The sequence below is a fragment of the Scomber japonicus genome, chromosome 14, assembly GCF_027409825.1.
Source record: "Scomber japonicus isolate fScoJap1 chromosome 14, fScoJap1.pri, whole genome shotgun sequence".
Taxonomy (NCBI): Eukaryota; Metazoa; Chordata; class Actinopteri; order Scombriformes; family Scombridae; genus Scomber; species Scomber japonicus.
The window spans coordinates 3,720,537-3,743,430 of record NC_070591.1 but is presented as its reverse complement, the minus strand read 5'-3'; the positions used below and the strand labels follow the sequence as shown (position 1 = coordinate 3,743,430).

General features: G+C 43.3%; 1 protein-coding gene across 1 annotated transcript; it reads right to left on the bottom strand.

Moving 5' to 3' along the window:
• Nucleotides 1–19,827: 19,827 nt before the first annotated feature.
• On the bottom strand, nucleotides 19,828–22,572 carry LOC128372455 (protein phosphatase 1 regulatory subunit 3C-B-like). Its single transcript, XM_053332522.1, has 2 exons — nucleotides 22,344–22,572; nucleotides 19,828–21,912 (listed from the first exon to the last, which is right to left on the bottom strand). The coding sequence occupies exons 1-2, from the start codon at nucleotides 22,355–22,357 to the stop codon at nucleotides 20,886–20,888; spliced, it is 1,041 nt and encodes a 346-aa protein (XP_053188497.1). The 5' UTR covers nucleotides 22,358–22,572; the 3' UTR covers nucleotides 19,828–20,885.
• Between the last annotated feature and the right edge of the window lie 322 nt (nucleotides 22,573–22,894).

Below are 22,894 nucleotides of genomic sequence, written 5' to 3'. Positions count from 1 at the left end.
GGCTTGGCTGCACCTGGGTGTTTAGCGTGGAGGTGCTAACTCAAACTCCACGTACTCCGGTGGTAGTTAAACTCCGTTTGACACAGGTTGCATTTTACTTTTGACACAGGGCGGCAGTGGAGAAGGCTCTGTCCCCCCAAGTTCGGTGCTTGGTCCGAGGGGGTAGGGCAGGGAGATTTCCCTCTGAGGATCGGAGGGCACGGGAGGGGAGGGGGTGTAATGGTGGAGCAGGTCTGTGAGGTAGGTGGGGGCCGGGTTGTTAAGTGTGATGTTGATGTTGAGCAGGTATAATGTTCACCATCTAATATTTGCTGATTAGCAGGAAACACGACGTACAGTAGAGGCTGATGGGAGTTTTGACTTGTGTTTGACCCACTGAAGGACCAGTGGTTCCCAGCTGTTTTAGCCTTAGGGAACTTAGGATTTTTTTTTTTTCCTTTAAACATCTGGAGCTAACCACTGGTGCCACTTCACAAAATGAAAACGAGCACAACTGAGACTTAAACTCAATAAAATAAAATAAAAACATGACAGGAAGACTTGACTTGAAATGTATCGACAATTTACAATATTATCTGTAAACTGGATTAGCGAATACAAACATGGCCGTAGCTACCATTGAGGACACTGAGGTCATGTCCCACTCAGATCATTTTTTTCTTGAAGTTTTGTTTCATTGTGAAGTAAAAACGGACCATGTGACACATACTTGCAGATACCGCTGCCATGTCAAAACATAAGTAGTCGGATAGCCAGTGGCGGAGTGAGGTCTTGAAAACCACCTGGAATTGTTTCACCGGCCCCGGGCCCAGTGTTTTGTCCCAACTGGTTTCCAATTTAACTGGTTTCCTTACTGAACATCTCCAGGTGTGTTGCGCTTCCGTCAGCAGATTTGTCACAAATTCACAAATATACATAATAGCACATTACTGGAGGTTTTTAAGTCTCAGTTATATAGTGCTCACTTCCAGAAAAAATATTTGAAAATCTTGAAAATGGACAGAAATATGTTGTTTACTTTTGTGAATTGGACTTGACCCGATTTTGCAAACTGTTCATTCATTGGTTGAGCCCTTTTCTCCCTTTCCCAGCAGGCCGTGCTCCATTCCACATTTTAAGAACAAACCAAGAAAATAATATATTGCAGTTATAATTTTTAAATATGCAACCATGGAAGTTGCAGAATACTGAAATAGGAGTTGATGATTTAAGTTGTAAAATTGGAAGTGATAAGAAAGAACTGGAGCAAAAGAGTGACCATGACTGAGAGATGCACAGCAAGAAAGGGTTATAAATACATCATTGATTGCCCTGAACATGCATATGATTAGTAATCTCAACAGCTGATCAAGAAAAGTTGTTTCCATGTAAGGCCAGAACCAAGCTGAATATATTCTGCCAGTTTTATTTAACCTGTTGTGGATAAAACTTCTTCTCCAGTGCTACAGTACACATGGACATGCAAAGTTAGCCAGCATTTTTTTTTTCCTTTTCAGAACTTTATTGAAAAAGTTTCATTACAGTAACAATGTTGACATTTTGGTAATATATCGAATAACAAAGTCTGGCATCTCACATTAAAATAAAATAAAAAACACAGATTTATAAGTCAAATAAATTAACATAAATACAGAATACATATAAAGTTTAACATGGAAAAAACAAACAAAGGGAAGGGAAGGGAAGACCAGAAGGAAGGAAGAAAGGAAGGAAGGAAGGAAGGAAGGAAGGAAGGAAGAAGGAAACTGGGCCTGATTGGACCTCTTGGCGGGCCGGTTCTGGCCCAGGGGCCGCATGTTTGACACCCTTGCTTTAAATACTGTAGTTCTTGAATCATATTTTCAGTATGTATACATTTCTTATCTTTAAGCTTTAATACTTGTTACTTGTGCACCTAATCATCACAGAATAACACCAAGCCAGTTAAACTTCAGGGATACCAAAGTGACTGTGAATCAGTTTCAGCTGCTTTGGTGCAAATTAAAGTGACAACAGATGCAACGGAGAGACAAAAGCAAGACAAGCCCCAAACAGGAAATGGTTTTTACATGTGGTGGCCACAGACAGCTGCTCTCTCCTTCTCCTTCCTGACTGATTCTTCCTCTATAGTTTCATGTTCTGCTAGTGTCCTTGTCACTAGTGGTAGCATGAGGGGGAGGGTGGAGGGGGAGGGGGGGGCTGCAGCCTAATCAGGTTGTAGAGGTAGTCAAGCTCCTCCAGGATGGCACAGTATGGAGGAGATACCAGGAGATACAAGGTTCTCCAACACTACAGCCAATGGATGTGAAAGGTAATGGCGCTTTTCCACTATACAGTTCTAGCACGACTTGATTTGACTCGACTTATTTCTTTGCGTTTCCATCTGTGATAGTACCTGCTACATTTTTAGTATCTGCTCTGCCGAGGTTCCAAGCAAGCCAAGCCGATCCGATACTAAAATGTGCCACTGATTGGTCAGAAGAGTCGTCACTGGAAGAGTCATGAGCCGTCCCACACAAGAATCAAACCAGCGATTCGGTTTCTCTTCTCTTTGCTTTGTGTGTGACAGAAATCCACATACAGCAGCAAGCACCTCCATTTCCTCCACTGTTTATGTGTTTGTGTCGCGTAGAAAACAAAGTCACGGCAGTTTTGCGGATCCGTGCTATGACGACCCCGCCCACTTTTAGGAGGAACTATAGTAATGGTAAAGGTTCCTGGTGTCGAGTCGAGCCAAGTAGTGCTGGAACTGTATAGTGAGAAAGCGCCATAAGGGTCACTTGTGCTGTAAAGTTGCATATGATGAACATGGATGTATTAAGACAGCTATATTCAGCACAGCCATTTGTCCTTGCTGCTAATTTATCCTAGTGGTCACTCGTGGTACTGCAGCAAAACAATCCCCCTTTAGCCAAAAAATGACTTTCCCCATAGACCACCATTATAGAAGAGACAAACATGAGCCATTGACAGGACACTTCCAACTTCCAACTGAAAGAAGAGGAAATGATTACTCTGGAAAATCACTACATTAAGAAAAAAGAAAAGTCGATCCAGTAGTTGTGGAGGTACTTAAATAAAACCCCCCAAAAAGTTGATGCTGCTCTGATGCCGACCCCTCAGTGGAACCCCCTGAGGATCGATACAGGACAATCATTGAAACACACAAAAAAAACAACACACAGTGAAATAATACCACCTGTCCAGACCAGTAGCTTATCAGTCTGAGCACGTGCCAGAGAATGGGCCGTCCTATCAGATGAACTTTGACCTTTCAGCACAGATATCAAGTGTGTTCAGGCCATGCACTTACAGACACGGTGGAAAAAGAACATAAACACTTGTGAACACGGCAACACACCTTCTTTGTCAGCCTATCATATTGCAGCTGTTCTCCTTCTTTGCTCAGGTGCTTTTGTTGATGCTGTTTTTGTGTGTCCCATCAGCACCCAGTCTTCAGATTCCTCAATGCATCACGTCAACCTCATCAGCCCCATCAGTTTCAGCAGAGTCAGATTGACATCGTTTGTCTCTGTGCTCTCTTCAGATTCAGATTCAGATTCATTTTATTCTTAGTTTGCAGCAGGGATACAGAAAAGAAAAGAAAATTAATTGATTGGAACTAAAAACATGAATTTATAAGAGAGAAAAAACCTAATAAATAAAGACCTCCCAAGTGCGTTCAGGGCTTGGATGGAAAGAGGGATAAAGGAATTTTTGTACCGCTGTTTAAAAGCTATGGGAGTGCTGAAGCGCCTCCCAGATGGTAAAAGGGTACACTCTCCATGCAGGTGGCGACTTTAGTCTTGATAAATGCTAATTGCTTTGTTATAAAATGCTGCAAGACTGCTAAACTCCACTCCCACTATCTTGCTGGCCACCTTCACAATCTCTCTCTCTCTCTATCTTCTCTCAACCCCAACCAGTCAAGGCTGATGGTCGCCCACCTAGAGCCCGGTTCTACCTGAGGTTTCATCCCGTAAAGGAGAGTTTTTCTTTGCCACTGTCGCCAAGTGCTTGCTCATTCGGGAATGTTGGGTCTCTTACTAAATTGATCAATGATTACAGTCTAGTCTTGCTCCATGCGGAAGGTGCCTCGAGATTGCTTTTGTTGTGATTAGCCCGAGATTGATTATTGATTGAAGTCATCAGCCATCACCACCAGCAGTGTCTGGACTCTAAGGGGTCTTTCGATTCAAAAGATTCTCCCTGCAGAGTCCAAGCGCCAAACAATACCTTTGACAATACCTACCATAATTTCCGATGGTTGGGCGTAATTTCGACCTAGTGTCATATGCACCATGACGTCTATCTAATATAAAATAGTGGAGTTAGCTTAGCACAGGCGCTAATGGGACCACCAGTGTATCTGGTAAATGACCCCACTAATAATGCCTGGACTGTTATCAAACTTCTACAGTAGTACAAATAGGCTCTTTACTCATAAATCCAGGCATTGGAAAGTTTGTAAGTACACTAGGAGTTTATTAAAATAACACTTACCTGATGGCTTTTACTCTGCTGCTAACTGCTAAAACTGGAAACATCGTCGAAATATTGCGCAATCACTGAAATTCCGCGTGGTCTACGAGATTTCGACAATGTTTACAACTTTAGCGTGGGAACAAAGTAGCAGCTTATAATCTGGAAATTACGGTAATCATTAATATCATCTTTATAATAACTATAAAACTCTTTTTACTGCATTCTCTGGTCCTGATTGAATTATGTTAACCTCCTAAAAGCCAAAACAAACAAGGACAGGTACGTCACATCCACCAGGTCACCTAATTTTTTCTCCTCTTTTTTTTTTTTTGTTTTTCGTTGGCAGGTAGCATGGTGTTGTTTTTTTTAGTTTGTTTTTGGGCTGGGGGGGGAGGCAAATCTGTTCATTCAGTTCAGTTGAATGAACAGTTCGCTGTGTCGTTGCCAATTGATGCCGATCCAACGGGGACGACCTGTCTTCTGTCGAGGCTTATCTATGTCCTGAACACAGCTGTAGTTATTTAACCCTTTTTTATCCATTCAGTCACATGTAGAACAGTCATTATCACTGCAACAGTCGTTATTAGTTCCCCTCTGCAGAGTTCAGATGGCATGAACACAACATTGAAGAAATAAAGGTTGTATTTTACAGCTGTTTCTTCATTAGTCTGATAATAAAAATGGTGTTTCCTGTCTTTTTACTTGATTTCATTGGTGTTTATATTGGATTTTAATTACATGTAATTAAAAATGCAATCATAAATCATTACTATCAGATGTTACTTACTTACTTACTTATCCCCGTCGCGCCGGTTGGCGCATTGGGCAGCAACAAAGTCCCTCCACTTCTGTCTGTCTTTAGCTGTCTTTGCAATGGTTCCCCAGCTCTGGTGGTGCTGTTGGAGTTCCTTCTCTATGGTCCTACGCCACGTCGTTTTAGGCCTCCCTTTCTTTCTTTTGCCTTCTGGGGTCCAATGGAGTGCGACTCTTGGGATAGCGTCGGCGTCCATCCTGAGGACATGGCCAATCCAGGACCATCTTCGCTTTGTGATTATATTGTACATGTTGTCTTGTTTGGTAATGTTGAGAAGTTTATTGTTTGAGATGGTGTTGGGCCAGAATATATGCAGGATTTTTCGCAGGCATGATGTGTGACTATCAGATGTGGTGTCACACAATTGTAATTTTGGCATCTAAAATGTGGACTATTGCATTGTGGTATATGGTGAGCAGAAAGTAGCGTGCATGCTACAGGCAGTATTCAACAAGAAGACACATGCAATCTAATGCAATCCAATAAAACAGCTCTGCCAAAAACTCTGTGGTTCATTATATTAAAAAGAGTTCCTGATATTTTGGCCTCCCTCATTAGAGATAGATGGAGCAGACTAAATATGACACAGCACACCCTAACCACCACTACAACCTCAATAATAAAAAATTAAGTAGAATTACCATCAATCTGATAATATCAAGTATAACTGAAAATGTATAAGCTTCATAAAAGTAGAATTCATGGCAGAGCTGTTGTATCGTATTGCATTAGCTTGTACAGATGTTGTATGTTAGTACGGAGTGATTTCCAACACAGCCTTGTACATCTTGTCACTATCGATAAAGCTTATAGTTAGAGCTCCTAGTTTATGCTGCTATAGGCTTAGACTGCCGGGGGACTCCCATGATGCACTGGGCTCCTCTCTCCTCCTCCCTCTCTCTCTCTATCCATCCATCTATATCCATTAACATTCATGTTCTATTAATGCATTCAATAAGCTAAACTTCTTCCCTGGAGTTGTCTGTGCTTTCTGGTCTCACAGGTAATCTGGGCCTGTAGACGTCCGGATGACAGATTCCAGTCCCGGACCTTTAATGTGCTTCTCTCTCCTCTACTTCCTCTCTCTCCTCTCCTTCCCATCTGTCCTCTCTACTTCCTCTCTCTCTCCTCTCCTTCCTCTCTCTCCTCTCCTTCCTCCCTCTCCTCTCTACTTCCTCTCTCTCTCTTCTCCTTCCTCTCTCTCCTCTCAACCCCAACCGGTTCTGGTTCTGAGGGTTCTTCCTGTTAAAAGGGAGTTTTTTCTCTCCACTGTGTCTCATGTGGGAATGTTGAGTCTCTTTAAAGTTAAAACCTGAAGAGTTCGGTTAGAACCTGCTCTATGTGGAAAGTGCCTTGAGATGACTCTGTTGTGATTTGGCGCTATACAAATAAAGATTGATTGATTGAATTACAACAATGAGGCTGACGTTAACAGTTTTCCTCATGTTGCTGCAAGCTCTGAATCATATGAACACTACATATGCTTTTATCAAAGGCAAACAGGCTCGCTGGCCTTGCTGGCTAACATTTCACTAGATAAATAACTGTTAGCTAACTTATTAGCTACCAACACAATGAACTCATTTTCACTTGAGCCTAAACTCGACTTACTAATCACATCTCAGCACATCTGGTATGTTTAAGGACCAATAATGATTCATTTGTTATGATTTGTGGGTCCAAGCTCCATCTGTTTATTAAAAATGAGACGAATCAGACATGCATTTTTACTTCTGATGAATTTTATAGTCTTATTACTTTATATAAAACATTTTTCTATACAAACATGCAGATCTGCAGGACATTTTGCTGCTGCTTGTTGACCAGCTAGTTTCACTTATCTGAGCAGAGTAACTGTCATTAATTGTGGTTTTCCTGTTATTTCTGGTTTCCTGTATACTTATCTATGTGGTTTTGTTATCTTTCCTCTAAGTGTCCTTCAAGTTCAACACACACAGACTCACACAAACATGTATGCATATATGTCAGGCTATACATTTGCACCCTATGGCCATTGACCCCATTATAGGTTTTGTGTGTGTGTGTTTCACAAATATGTTTTTGTCCTCTGTGACTGAACATTTCACCTATTTTCATATCTTCCCTTTTCATATTGTAAATAAAGATAGTGAATTGTCCTCAAATGACTCAGCATAACATTTCATTTGTTTTCGTGACCTTACTATGACTGAGAACTGAGAAGGAAGTTTCTGTCTTTTGCATCCTCATTGCATCATTTCAGTCCAGTCAAGTCTTCATTAATATTTGACCAGTGTTTGGCCTGAGAGCTACACGTGACTCTGTTTGCACATTTCTTAGCCAACATTGAAACTATATTGATAAATAAATATAAATAAATAAAAGTCTTCCAGTCATTGAGCACTATTAATGCTTCAGGTATGATATATGGTGACAGGATTAGAGGCAGGAGAGGTTGACATCATACTTTACCTAAATGAGGAAGTGTGTATAGCTCCATATTTAGCTGCACTGTAATAGTAAAGTCACAATAAAGTGGATAATAGTGGATAATGCAAAATAAAAAGGTAATTGTAATGGCATTAAACTCAGCTATGAAAGTTTAAGTTGTATGTAAATGTATGCTCTGAAATGCTGCACAGGGCGGATGTGATAAAAGAAGGCCGACTAATGAAAGTAAAGTAACGAGTGAGGTGATACTTTTGCCTCTCAGTAACACATAAAGTAATTTAACTACTATGAGTAATGTGTAGCACTGGTTTTGATGCAGGGTTTGTGAAAAATGATGCATAGTCTGGATGTGAAGGCTCTGGGTTGAGTAGCTTAAACCCAGCAGGAGTTACTTGCTAACTTAATTAGATTTGAAAATCACTGTCGGACGCTTCAGTTTTTCCCTTTTTAACCCTTAAACAGGCCTTACTAGTTATGTCATTTGCACCTCAAGTAAGGAAGGAAGGAAGGAAAGAAGGAAGGAAGGAAGGAAGGAAAGGAGGGAAGACGGAAGGGAAGCAAGGGAGGAAGAAGGAAGGAAAGGAAGGAAGGAAGGAAAGAAGGAAGGAAGGAAGGAAAGGAGGGAAGAAGGAAGGAAAGGAGGAAGGAAGGGAAGCAAGGGAGGAAGAAGGAAGGAAAGGAAGGAGGGAGGAAGCAAGGAAGGTAGGAAGGAAAAGAGGGAAGAAGGAAGGAAAGGAGGGAGGAAGGGAAGGAAGGAGGGAGGAAGAAGGAAGGAAAGGAGGGAGGAAGGAAGGAGGGAGGGGGGAGGGAGGGAGGGAGGAAGGGAGGAAGAAAGAAAGGAAGGACAGATGAAGGAAGGAAGAAAGGAAGGACAGATGAAGGAAGGAAGAAAGGACAGAAGGAGGGAACATTTACCCTAACAGCTGAACTTAGATCTGAGGAAGGAAGGAAGGAAGGAAGGACAGATGAAGGAAGGATGGAAGGAAGGAAGGACAGAGGAAGGACCCGGGAGGACAACAAGAAGGTTAAAGAGTCTGTATCTCCTGGTGCACGTTGTCTGTTTAAGGGTTAATGTTTTGTTTCAAACCGATGCAGGCGTGGACTCACTGTCAGTAAAACTTGGCATTTCCGTCATTCTTTGCTTACATATCTTTTTAAAATTCACCACTTGACACTGAGGCAGGCAAAGAAGAAGAAGAAGAAGAAGAAGGAGAAGAAGAAGAGAGGAATGTCAACAGGAAACTAACAGAGGAAAGGAAATGAGAGAAGGCCAATGCAATAAAGTGAAAGACAGTGAACGCTACTGTAGAAACAGATGCCTACGAAACGTATGTGAAAGGAATGAAAAACAAAAAGATGCAAGGTGGGGGAGGTGGGGAGGTGGGGAGGTGGGGAGGGAGAGAGAGGTTGTTTGGTGGAGATCAGTCAGGAAATTACAGGTACGAGAGGAATGTTCGTATCAGCCAACAGGTGGAGGTGAGGTGAGGCCGCAGGGCAGGTTGACTCAGGATGAAACTGTCTTTTGGAGCTGATGTGGGATCAGCTTTTCAATTTTACACAAGAAATCCCTCAATGAGACTCTGGGTGTGTTCGAAACCACATACTGCATACTTCTATACTACATAGTACATACTTCTATACTACATACTACATAGTACATACTTCTATACTACATACTTCTATACTACATACTTCTATACTACATGCTTCCATACTATATACTTCTATACTACATACTACATATTACATACTTCTATACTACATACTTCTATACTACATACTTCCATACTATATACTTCTATACTACATACTTCTATACTACATACTACTATACTACATACTACATACTTCTATACTACATACTTCGATACTACATACTACATACTTCTATACTACATACTTCTATACTACATACTACATACTTCTATACTTCATACTTCTATACTACATACTTCTATACTACATAGTACATACTTCTATACTACATACTTCTATACTACATACTTCCATACTACATACTACATACTTCTATACTACATACTTCTATACTACATACTTCTATATTACATACTTCCATACTACATACTTCTATACTACATACTACATACTTCTATACTACACACTACATACTTCTATACTACATACTACTATACTACATACCTCTATACTACACACTACATACTACATACTACATACTTCTATACTACATACTTCTATACTACATACTTCTATACTACGTACTTCAATACATACTTCTATACTACATCCTACATACTACATACTTCTATACTACACACTTCTATACTACACACTAAAGGACCAGATAGTAAGCAGACTGTTTACACTGCAGTAAACTACACGATTACCCACAATGCATTTGGTTCCTACCCGAGCTGAAATCATCAGGCTGAAGCTGATTTCATTTTAGCTCTAACTCTGTAAATAAACCACTTTATCCACATTTCTAACCTTTTTAGGAAGAAAGTAAAGTAGCCCTTTAGATCCACAATGTGACGCTAATTTGTCCAAATAACACCTGTTTACAGTCACTTCCTGTCATTTTACAAAATAAAACACCTGTTTAAAGTTTTGTTCCTGAGAATTCGGAGCCGCTCAAGTTAGCCGTAGCGAGTAACACACTTCCTGTCATTTTCACAAAATAAAACACCTGTTGCCTTTTATTATTAAGAAAACCATAACTGATAGAATTGGTGCTTTTATTTTGAAAATACGAAGCGAACATACCCTCGCTGTAGCTAACTTAAAACCACCATTTTTTTCAGAAGTAGCATTGCATCTTGGGTAATGTGAGTGTGAGTAGTAGCGTTGCATCTTGGGTAATGTGAGTGTGAGTAGTAGCGTTGCATCTTGGGTAATGTGAGTGTGAGTAGTAGCGTTGCATCTTGGGTAATGTGAGTGTGAGTAGTAGTGTTGCATCTTGGGTAATGTCAGTGTGAGTAGTAGTGTTGCATCTTGGGTAATGTGAGTGTGAGTAGTAGTGTTGCATCTTGGGTAATGTGAGTGTGAGTAGTAGTGTTGCATCTTGGGTAATGTGAGTGTGAGTAGTCAGCTCTTGATGCATACTCTGCATTTCTGGAGAATCTAGTAAACCATCCAGGAACTTCTCACATACTCTAAATCACTACGCAGTTAAACACACTACATACTTCACATGATGTCAGAGTTAGTATGAGTAGTAGGAAAGGATGAGGTTTCTAACAGATCCTCAGTCTTCCATGCAGGCCAGGGGTCAAAGGTCAGGTTTGAACAAACTGTTTTAAAATGAAAAGCAAAGTGCAGTACAGTAGCATGTACAGTACGCTTCACACATTATATCTTTTTTATCTTAAATTAGCTTTTTGCTTCTTACACAGTGAAGACATACTGGAAATGAACTAATCTTGCAAAACATTACCTAACACACTTCCTCTCACATCTCACACGTCATGCTTGTCACTATGGGTGTTTAGTCTTTGAGTAAAGGAGATGATACAGGATGAAACAGACCTGCACCCCCCCCCCTTCTAAATCAACAGACAGAGCATGTATGGAAAGGGAAAGGGTGCAGACTTTTAAATTCCCTTTCCTGTTCAGCCAACACCACCAGAGACACTAAACAGAGACTTGACTTCCTCACAGTGCTCAACAAGGAGGAACAACGTGGAGAGGAAGCTGTTGATGTAACCATGGAGATCATCATCATCATCATCAACTACTGCATCACAGCGTGCTAATGATTGCTACACTGCTGCAGATAAAAAAAGGCTCTGCAACGAGACATCAAGTCAGCAGAAAAGATCACCAGCTGCCCCCCCACCCCCCCCCCCCGCGTCCCTTGGCCCCCACTGGTTGAACTTACCCCCTCACGCTACATCAGCAGAGCCAAAAACACATCATTAAAGTCTCCTCTCGTCCCACCAGATTTAGAAACTGCTTCTTTCCCACAGACATCAGAACACTAAATAAACCAAAACTCTAATATAGTTTACTACTGCCATGCACGACGCACTTTAACCCTCCTGTCGTCCTCCCGGGTCAAATTGAACCCACCTCTTTTGACTGTTCCTTCCTTCCTTCCTTCCTTCCTTCCTTCCTTCCTTCCTTCCTCCCTCCTTACTCCTTTCTTTCCTTCCTTCCTCCTTTCCTTCCTTCCGTCCCTCCTTACTTCTTTCTTTCCTTCCTTCCTCCCTCCCTCCTTACTCCTTTCTTTCCTTCCTTCTTTCTTTCCTTCCTTCCTCCCTCCTTACTCCTTTCTTTCCTTCCTTCCTCCTAACTCCTTTCCTTTCCTTTTTTCTTTCCTTCCTTCTTCCCTCCTTACTCCTTTCTTTCCTTCCTTCCTTCCTTCCTTCCTCCTAACACCTTTCCTTTCCTTCCCTTCCTTCCCTCCCTCCTTCCTTCGTTCCTTCCTTCGTTCCTTCCTCCTAATTCCTTTCCTTCCCTTCTTCCTTCCTTCCTTCCTTCCTTCCTTCCTTCCTTCCTTCCTTCCTTCCTTCCTTTCTCCTAACTCCTTTCCTTTCCTTCCCTTCTTCCTTCCTTCCTTCCTTCCTCCTGTCCTTCCTTGACCTGAGGACAACAGGAGGGTTAAACACTTTTATATGCATTAACTTATTGCATTTGTTTAGTTTAAGTGGATGTTTTTATGTTGAAATGCATCTTTTGAGTGACACAACTCATTTCTTTGTTATCTTATGCAATGACACTAAAGACTTCCTGATTCAGATTCAGTGTGTTTTAGTAATGTTGTGTCATTTAAGTCTTATTTTAGGTTGCCTATTAAAACATCTCGCCACTAGCAACAGGTGAAATGAGCCTTCAAAGCTACTCTGACTCATTTACAGTTATCTTTTGCTGTTGATTAACCCTCCTGTCGTCCTCCCGCGTCAAATTGACCCCATCTCTCTTTTGGCTGTTCCTTCTTTCCTTCCTTCTTCCCTCTTTTCTTTAATTTTTCCTTCCTTCTTCCTCTCCATCCTTCTTTCTTTGCTCCTTCCATCCTTCTTCCCTTCCTCCTTTCCTCCCTCCCTCCCTCCTTACTCCTTTCTTTCTTTCTTCCTTCCTTCTTTCCTAAATTCCTTCCTCTTTTCGTCCTTACTCCTTTCCTTCCTTCCTTCCTTCCTTCCTTCCTACCTTCCTTCCTTCCTTCCTTCTCTCCTAAATTCCTTCCTCTTTTCATCCTTACTCCTTTCCTTCCTTCCTTCTCTCCTAAATTCCTTCTTCCTTTCCTCCCTTCCTCCCTTCCTCCCTCCCTCCCTCCCTTCCTTCCTTCTCTCCTAAATTCCTTCCTCTTTTCATCCTTACTACATTCTTTCCTTCTTTCCTTCCTTCCTTTCTTCTCTCCTGAATTCCTTCCTCTTTTCATCCTTACTCCTTTCCTTCCTTCTTCCCTCTTAAATTCCTTCCTCTTTTCATCCTTACTCCTTTCCTACCTTCCTCCTTTCCTCCCTCCCTCCCTCCCCCTTACTCCTTTCCTTCCTTCTCTCCTAAATTCCTTCCTCTTTTCATCCTTACTCCTTTCCTTCCTTCCTTCTCTCCTAAATTCCTTCCTTTTTTCATCCTTACTCCTTTCCTTCGTTCCTCCTTTCCTCCCTCCTTCCTTCCTCCTGTCCTTCCTTCTGTCCTTTCCTTGACCTGAGGACAACCGGAGGGTTAATTAGCATTATCCCTGTCAAATAAATAAATTTTAAATAAAGTAAGTAAGTAAATAGAATAAAACTGGCAGGGACACAGAGAGATCCTCACGTTACACTGTCAACAAGGAAGGTTACTGTGTGTGTTTCCTGGTAGTATCTGAGCTATGAGCTAAGTTTAGCCTGTTAGCATTTGTTAGCGAGCACTGTGTGAATAAACAACCTGCTTACTTGGTGCCAAGGTATTTCTTTTGTCCTTGTAATGTGAAAGGGAAGGGAACGTATGGAGGTGGAATTTCCTGAATCATCAACAACATATTTTGTGCTTCTTAGTCAAAGCCACAAAGCCACAAAGCCACTTCCAGCTGAGGTAGCAACTTCCACTTCTAGAAAATTGTATAAAGTTTCAAATTTCAATTTTTATCCTGACTTTATTAGAGCTGTATAACTGTAGCTGTATTACTCTTATAAATAATGTCATGATTATTATATATTTTTACTATTATTGTTCTTTATTCCTTTTCTTAATGCTGCTCATCTATTCTCTTTTACTGTCCACTTCCTGCTGTATTAATGGTAATTTCTCTATTGTGGGATTAATTATCTTAACTTAAAGCTACTGGAAACCCAACAGTAAGCATATAAAAATGATTAGACTATAGTTTCTATCCATATTCAGAATATTAACCTTTCCTGATATTGGGTTTGAATTGTTGATGCTCGACTTTTAGTTTTAGTTTAGTTTTATTTTGAAGGAATTGACTAGTGTTAGTTTAGTTTTATTTTGAAGGAATGGACTAGTTTCAGTGAGTTTAACAAGTGATGAAGTAGTTTTAGTTTGGTTTTATTTTGAAGGAATTGACTAGTTTAAGTGAGTTTAATGAGTGATGAAGTAGTTTTTAGTTGAGTTTTTATTTAGTTTTAGTTTTTGGAAGCTGTAAAGGATGAAATAATGCTGACACTGTGTTTGTTTATCTCAACAAGTCAAACTGAACACTATGCAGTCACCATGGAGACAAAGAAAAGTTTTTTTTCACTGCTAGTTTTAGTTTTAGTGAACTATAATAACCCTGATCTCAACTCAATTCAATTTTACTATATTCTTCATTACTGGAGCTATTGACCTGCTGTACTGTACATTAGAGCGTATGCTAGTTCTTCTCAGGCACTCTTAGGTTGTTCTTTCTTTTAGTAACTTTCTAGCAAGTCACGCTGTTGTTTACAAGCTTTTCAGATCTTCTAGTTAAATTCCTCAACAGGTTTGAGCAGACATCTTCCCCTCCCCCGCCCCAGTCATCACTGCTGCAACCCCCCCCTCGTTGGCACCTCCAGTATGTTAACCCATCCCCCCACACAAGTGCTATACCTGTGGAAAACATCCTGCGTGGTTCCGGTGCCCAAGACTCGGCACCCCAAGGAACTCAGCAGCTACAGGCCGGTGTCACATCCCAGCTGATGAAGACCCTGGAGAGGCTGGTCCTTGTCCATCTCCACCCCTCTGTAAATGCCACGCTAGTCAGCTAATAAACGTTAGCCCCACTAGCCGGCTAATAAAAGTTAGCCCCGCCCCCAGCCCGCTGACGTAATCGGTTCTTGCTTTAGACCAGCAAAGAGTTGGTGCTCGCTCTGGCTCCCGTTCTGAGGCTCGGGGCTGGAGCAAAGAACCAGTGCTTAGTCAGGCTCTGGCTCCGAACCAGCACCAGCTCCAGCTCGGTGGAAAAGGGGTATATGTGAGGTCTCAGGACTGTGTATCAGACGTCACACACGACACACCCACCTGTCACCTGCAGACTCAGCACAGACAGATAACACCACTGCAGTTTTTAGGAAGGGCCAGAGCAGACTCTACCTGCTATTTCATCTATATGGACAACACTAATAGAGTGTCTTAACTGGGAATCAATCACGGCTCTGCTGCGACTCCCACACTCCAAAATGGTCCTTTGGTGGAGCTGAGGCTGGCTTGGCTGCACCTGGGTGTTTAGCGCGGAGGTGCTAACTCAAACTCCACGTACTCCGGTGGTAGTTAAACTCCGTTTGACACAGGTTGCATTTTACTTTTGACTTGTCAACTGAAGCGTCTGGAAGTGTTTTAAAGTTAAACAAGCCGTTCAAAAGTCCAGTAGCTCTCTTACTTTCCATCAGCGCGGTAGGTTTACTGCAGGAGGCCACTTCAAAGCATAGCGCTACAGCTAGAGGAGCCGTCTACGGGGGAGTAGAAGGGACAAAAAGGCTTGCAACATTAAAATGCGATTAAAAAAATTAATGCGTTATGGATTGCATTAATCTAATCGCGATTAACGAGTTAACACTGACAGCCCTACTAATAATATATTACAATAAAGTATTTTCTTGCAATTATTTGATGGTTCAGGCTTTACGGGGTTAAGAGGTGTCAGTTAAACTTAAGGAAGTTATCAGTTTCTGCAGAATGATCCACAAATATGATTTATTTCTTTTTATCTATATGCTGCTATCACCATGAAAATGTTTAAGTCATGGTATTGGAAGATGCTTTGAGTAAAGATTTGTCTGAAAAGCAAAGTTGAGCCTGTGTGCATTTAAATAGTTAAATGATAGAGCAGGAATTTTCTGGCTTCAGAAGGTCAACCTGGTCCAGCCTGAGGTTTTTCCTTTGTGCATGCCAGAGAGAGAGAGAGAGAGAGAGAGGGAGAGAGAGGGAGAGAGAGGGAGAGAGACAGGAAGAGAGGGAGAGCGAGGGAGAGAGAGGAAGAGAGAGAGATAGAGGGAGAGAGAGGGAGAGAGAGAGAGAGAGGGAGAGAGAGAGAGGGAGAGAGAGGGAGAGAGAGAGAGGAAAGAGAGAGAGATATAGGGTGAGAGAGAGGGAGAGAGAGACAGAGAGAGAGAGAGAGAGAGACAGACAGAGAGAGAGGGGGGAGATAGAGAGAGAGAGAGAGGAAGAGAGAGAGAGAGGGAGAGAGCGAGCGAGGGAGAGAGAGAGAGAGGGAGAGAGCGAGCGAGGGAGAGAGAGAGACAGAGAGACAGAGAGAGAGAGAGAGAGAGAGAGAGAGAGAGAGAGAGAGGGAGAGAGGGCGAGAGAGAGAGAGTCAGCATTCTTCCAGCTGAATATGAATCCAGCACGTACGGCAGAGTGGAAGAAAAGCGCCTGCAGCAGGAAACTGAAGCTTTTCATCTGCAGCCGTCCTCCGAATGCACAATAATAAGAGAGCATTGCTTTATTCCAATCTCTCTATAGTGCCAGGAAATGCAATTTATGCCCACGGTCGGGTTCGCAGTGACTAGGAATGTAGTGCACAGAGCAAACTGTAGAGAGATAACAAGGGAAATACCACAGATTAGGTTTTTAAAGAAAGGAACCTGTGACTGAGGCGTTGTCATCAGTTTGTGGTTTTCTCACATGAATAGTTTCATCCTGTATGTAGGCCAGACTGATACAAGACTGGAAGGGAGGGAGGAAAGGAGGGAGGAAAAAGGAGGGAGGAAGGAGGAAGGAAAGAAGGAAGGAAGGATGGAGGGAGGAAGGAAATTAAGGAAGAAGGAAGGAATGAAGATGGAGGGAAGGAAGGAGAGGAGGAAGGAAGGGAGGGAGGGAGGGAGGAAGGAAAGGAGGGAGGAAGGAGGGAGCGAAGGAAGGAAGAAGGAAAAGGAAGGAAAGGAGGGAGGAAGGAGGGAGTGAGGAAGGAAGAAAGAAGGAATTAGGAAGCCATGTCGTGTGTGTGTTAGCAGTGCGTGTTAGCAGTGCTCACCATGTCGTGTGCGTGTTAGCAGTGCTCACCATGTCGTGTGCATGTTAGTAGTGTGTGTTAGCAGTGCTCACCATGTCATGTTCGTGTTAGCAGTGCGTGTTAGCAGTGCTCACCATGTCGTGTGCGTGTTAGCAGTGTGTGTTAGCAGTGCTCACCATGTCGTGTGCGTGTTAGCAGTGTGTGTTAGCAGTGCTCACCATGTCATGTGCGTGTTAGCAGTGCGTGTTAGCAGTGCTCACCATGTCGTGTGCGTGTTAGCAGTGCGTGTTAGCAGTGCTCACCATGTCATGTGCGTGTTAGCAGTGCTCACCATGTCGTGTGCGTGTTAGCAGTGCTCGCCATGTCGTGTGTGTGTTAGCAGTGCGTGTTAGCAGTGCTCACCATGTCGTGTGCGTGTTAGCAGTGTGTGTTAGCAGTGCTCACCATGTCGTGTGCGTGTTAGCAGTGTGTGTTAGCAGTGCTCACCATGTCGTGTGTGTGTTAGCAGTGCGTGTTAGCAGTGCTCACCATGTCGTGTGTGTGTTAGCAGTGCTCACCATGTCGTGTGTGTGTTAGCAGTGCGTGTTAGCAGTGCTCACCATGTCGTGTGCGTGTTAGCAGTGCTCACCATGTCGTGTGTGTGTTAGCAGTGCTCACCATGTCTTGTGCGTGTTAGCAGTGCTCACCATGTCGTGTTGTTTGTTAGCAGTGCTCACCATGTCGTGTTGTGTGTTAGCAGTGCTCACCATGTCGTGTGTGTGTTAGCAGTGCTCACCATGTTGTGTGCGTGTGCGTGTTAGCAGTGCTCACCATGTCGTGTGCGTGTTAGCAGTGCTCACCATGTTGTGTGTGTGTTAGCAGTGCTCACCATGTCATATGCGTGTTAGCAGTGCTCACCATGTCGTGTGCGTGTTAGCAGTGCGTGTTAGTAGTGCTCACCATGTCGTGTGCGTGTTAGCAGTGCTCACCATGTCGTGTGCGTGTTAGCAGTGCTCACCATGTCGTGTGCGTGTTAGCAGTGCTCACCATGTCATGTGCGTGTTAGCAGTTTTGTGTTAGCAGTGTGTGTTAGCAGTGCTCACCATGTCGTGTGCGTGTTAGCAGTGTGTGTTAGCAGTGCTCACCATGTCATGTGCGTGTTAGCAGTGCGTGTTAGCAGTGCTCACCATGTCATGTGCGTGTTAGCAGTGCTCACCATGTCGTGTGCGTGTTAGCAGTGCTCACCATGTCGTGTGTGTGTTAGCAGTGCGTGTTAGCAGTGCTCACCATGTCGTGTGCGTGTTAGCAGTGTGTGTTAGCAGTGCTCACCATGTCGTGTGCGTGTTAGCAGTGTGTGTTAGCAGTGCTCACCATGTCGTGTGTGTGTTAGCAGTGCGTGTTAGCAGTGCTCACCATGTCGTGTGTGTGTTAGCAGTGCGTGTTAGCAGTGCTCACCATGTCGTGTGTGTGTTAGCAGTGCTCACCATGTCTTGTGCGTGTTAGCAGTGCTCACCATGTCGTGTTGTTTGTTAGCAGTGCTCACCATGTCGTGTTGTGTGTTAGCAGTGCTCACCATGTTGTGTGCGTGTGCGTGTTAGCAGTGCTCACCATGTCGTGTGCGTGTTAGCAGTGCTCACCATGTTGTGTGTGTGTTAGCAGTGCTCACCATGTCGTGTGTGTGTTAGCAGTGCTCACCATGTCATATGCGTGTTAGCAGTGCTCACCATGTCGTGTACGTGTTAGCAGTGCGTGTTAGCAGTGCTCACCATGTCATATGCGTGTTAGCAGTGCTCACCATGTCGTGTGCGTGTTAGCAGTGCGTGTTAGCAGTGCTCACCATGTCGTGTGCGTGTTAGCAGTGCTCACCATGTCGTGTGCGTGTTAGCAGTGCTCACCATGTCGTGTGCGTGTTAGCAGTGCTCACCATGTCATGTGCGTGTTAGCAGTTTTGTGTTAGCAGTGTGTGTTAGCAGTGCTCACCATGTCGTGTGCGTGTTAGCAGTGCTCACCATGTCATGTGCGTGTTAGCAGTGCGTGTTAGCAGTTTTGTGTTAGCAGTGTGTGTTAGCAGTGCTCACCATGTCGTGTGTGTGTTAGCAGTGCTCACCATGTCGTGTGTGTGTTAGCAGTGCTCACCATGTCGTGTGTGTGTTAGCAGTGCTCACCAAGTCATGTGCGTGTTAGCAGGGCTCACCAAGCTTTCATGTTGAACTGTTGGAGAAAGTAATAATTTCCTGCTGATGTCTCACGATAGAAAACGCTGGAGGAAGATCTCAGACTTCTAATGTGAAGCACATGGAGGAAGTGTTCATTTTAATATTTAAGTAAAAACAGTAACTTGATAAACAGAAGTATATATATTTATTTATATTTATTACTTTGATAATAAAAACCTGAAATAAGAGCCTGCGTCTGGTTCTACTGTTGTTGAGGCCTCCCCTACTAATTATGTAACATTTATTTCTTATTATTTAACTTCAGTTGTGTGTTTACTAACATTAGTTATATAATAATTCTTATTTAACAGCATCATAAACTATTTGATTTAGTGTGAATCTCAGTCGTAAAAGAATCAAATAACAGGTTAAAATGACATGTTTGTGATGTATGGCTATTTATTTATAATTGGATCATTAACTCAGGTTGTTTTAAATCATATGCATTGAATTTATTATATTATATATTAATTGTTTATAGGATACCAATGACTATTAATTTTTGTGTTTTCATTCCATCCAAAATGAATTAGAAAGGAATAATGTGCAAATGTATAATCCATGTTTCCAGTATAAAGGAGTCAGAAATATTTTAGCTCAAATATAGAAATTTATTTCTCAAAGGGAAATACATGACTGACACATTGCTGGCCAGCGACACACACACAGCGCTGGGGCACAGACCTTTCTTCACAGTAAGAAAAAGAGAGAAAAAAAACTCCATTTCAGCCACACATAGCCTACACTCATCACAGAATTGCACTTTAAACATTCGGTCTTTACATCGTTCTTTACTTAACGTGCCAAAAAACCACCAAACAATGTCCAAACTTCACACTGGTTCAAGACGACCAATCATGTTCAGAGTCTCTCTTGCAACATATCTGTCGGTAGCAGCTCAGTTCCTTAACTAACTTACCTCAAAATTACACCATCCAAACATTTTTTCATCAAACATTTGCAATGTACAAAGGAGGGAAAGAAAGGGCTGCATGACTCACTTTTTTTAAAAATTAAGGCCATTTTTCGAATCGTGTGATTATTTTAACTTTACGAAGGTGCAAAGGTTTAGTGTGCATTGTTTCATTAGAAATGAATCAGCTGTTTCCTTTAGTAGAGAAGCATTAGGTTGCCATGCACTCCTTGTACTTTCCCCTTCAATATGAAGGACTTCAGCTCCATTTCCACTTCTTCAGTTTTACAGACATCACATTGAGAGGGACGTCTCAATCAGTGCATATTCAACCTTTACACGAGGCCCTCAAAACGGCCTAACATTTGTTGTGGGTTGTATTATAGTCTGTATTTTAGTGGGCAGGCACTCTGAGAAGGCACATTAATATTTGACCAAAGAGTAATATGTGAAACTCAACCAGACTTCCCCCATAAATCCCTCATCCTCCAAACCACAGTTCATCAAGTCTCTCAGGCAGAAATGACCATGTTACAGCAAAAAAGCAGGTCAGTTGAGCTCATTACAGTTCGGTTTCTGTCTGATTTGTGCACTTCCTCCGCTGGAAAAGCAGAGTGTGTTTGCTTATGTTTGCTCTCTGGCTGAGAGCCAGTCCGAGCTCAAACCCACAGCTGGATTCATACTGAATGCCCCTGTCAGTGTCCGTTTTCTTATTCCAATGCAGTCCTGATCTTTTCACCAATAAGGCACGGCGTTTTCAATCTGACCCCAGCTCTGCCACCCTGGGAAGAGTCCGGAGCACATGCGCGGGCTGCCGAACTGATCGAACTCCATCTCCAGCAGCTTCACGCCCCCGTTTTTGTGCTCCGACGGCTTCTTCTGCTCCACGCAAGACGGACGCGACAGAATGTTTAGGTCCTCTCCGTTCCAGCCGACGTGCTTCAGAACGTAATTCTTGCCGTCGTTATTGTCCCAGAAGGTCTGGTCCTGGACGGTGAAGCAGATGCAGAACTCGATCCGGTTCTGCGGCGGGATGGTGGGGGGCATGTCCAGGACGAACGCAAAGGTGTCACTGTCCTGGCAGCCGTAGACATTATTCATGAAGGTGCAGTCGACGTCAGTGAAGCTGGCCCACGAGTCAAAGGAGACGCGCACCTTAACCGACTTCTCGAACCCGATGTTCCTGACCTTGATGGTGCCGGTCAGCGAGCGCTCCTGCAGCGAGCAGTTCTCCAAGCAGACCGAATTCTGAATCAGGCGGTTCCTGAAGTCCAGGTAGTCGGCTGAGGGCTGCTTAAAGTCCAGCACCAGGCTCCGTGCAGAACTTATCTTTAGGTCCTTTGTGGCTGCTTCCAGGTCCGTCATGTCAAACTGCAGCTCCTCCACGATCCCCCCGCAGCGTTTGTTCGGGTACGGCTCGTCGTCGAACTTGGAGAAGACGTGGATGGCGGTGAGAGACATGCCCTTGGTATCTGCGAACACCACCCTCTTCTTGCTGGCCTTGTTGCTCCAGCCCACACACTTGCCATCATCCACTGCTTTGTGCTGGCTGCTGAGGCACGGCCGCAGCGGTTTGTACAGCTGCTGGTCGCGGCTGCGTGCGGTCGACTGGTTGACTCGGTTCTTGGCCCGCTGCAGCTCTTCGTAGGAGCTGAGAAACCCTCGGAGAGGAGGGGGAGAGTGGCTGATGTAGAATCTCATAGCCACATCCATCGGCATTACTGGGCCAGGCATTGCTGATGGGCTGAAAGACCTGAGCACGCTGAGGGACGGAGATGGGAGAGAGAGAGAGAGAGTTAGAGAGGTGGTGTCAGAGAGGAGGGGAGGGAGGGAAGGAAGGAGGGAAGGAGGAGGAAAGTGAGAGAAAATTCGAGGCAGCAGGAAAAAAGAAAAAAGAGAAAAAAAAGAGACCAGAGGTTAGAAATTAGAACAATTGATTTTTTATGCAGCTAACAAAAGAACAGCGTCACTTTTCCGGCTTAAAAAAAAAAAAAAATTCCCATATCAGGAAATGTGTTACTTCTGTAATCAGTATGATAATTAAATGTTACAATGACTGTAATGAGAGGTCCCAGCATGCTTCTGGTTTTATAACGGCTCGACTACGCAGAACATGATTTCACTTAAAGTCAAAAAAAAAAGAAAAAGAAAAGAAGGAGAGATTTATATTTTAACATGATGTGTGATTCTTACCTTGCAGCACTCATGGACGATAAAGAAACAATCCAAGGAAGAGGAGGAGGAGAGGAGAGGAGAGGAGACGAGAGGTTTAGTAAAAGTTTTCAGTCCTGTTTGACTTTCCCTGATCAGTAGAGAGGCTTTCTCTAAGAGTGCATGCTGTGTCACACCCCCTTCTACTTCTTCTTCTTCTTCCTCCTCGCTCTCGCTCTCGCTCTCTCTCTCTGCCTTTCAGTGCCTGGGGTTGCTCAGCACTCAGGGATTTCAACTGCCACATAGAGACAATTTGCATACCCTGTCATATGGTTCCTCCAGCAAGCCAATGAAAGCTCAGTGGGATTCCTCTCTAGCCAATGGGTGCAGGCTTGGGACTGGCTGCCGGCCAGCTGATAGGGGAGTGTTATGTGCGTGGCCCTGCCGCCTCAGACCGGTGCTTCAGCTGCTTATTTGAGAAACATGATGGACCCCTGGTGTTAGGAGACGGTGTTCAGATTACTCACTTCACTGACTGAGACTCCTGTTACTCACCAGAGAGGCTTTATTTTAGTCCCACTGACTCTGTGTCA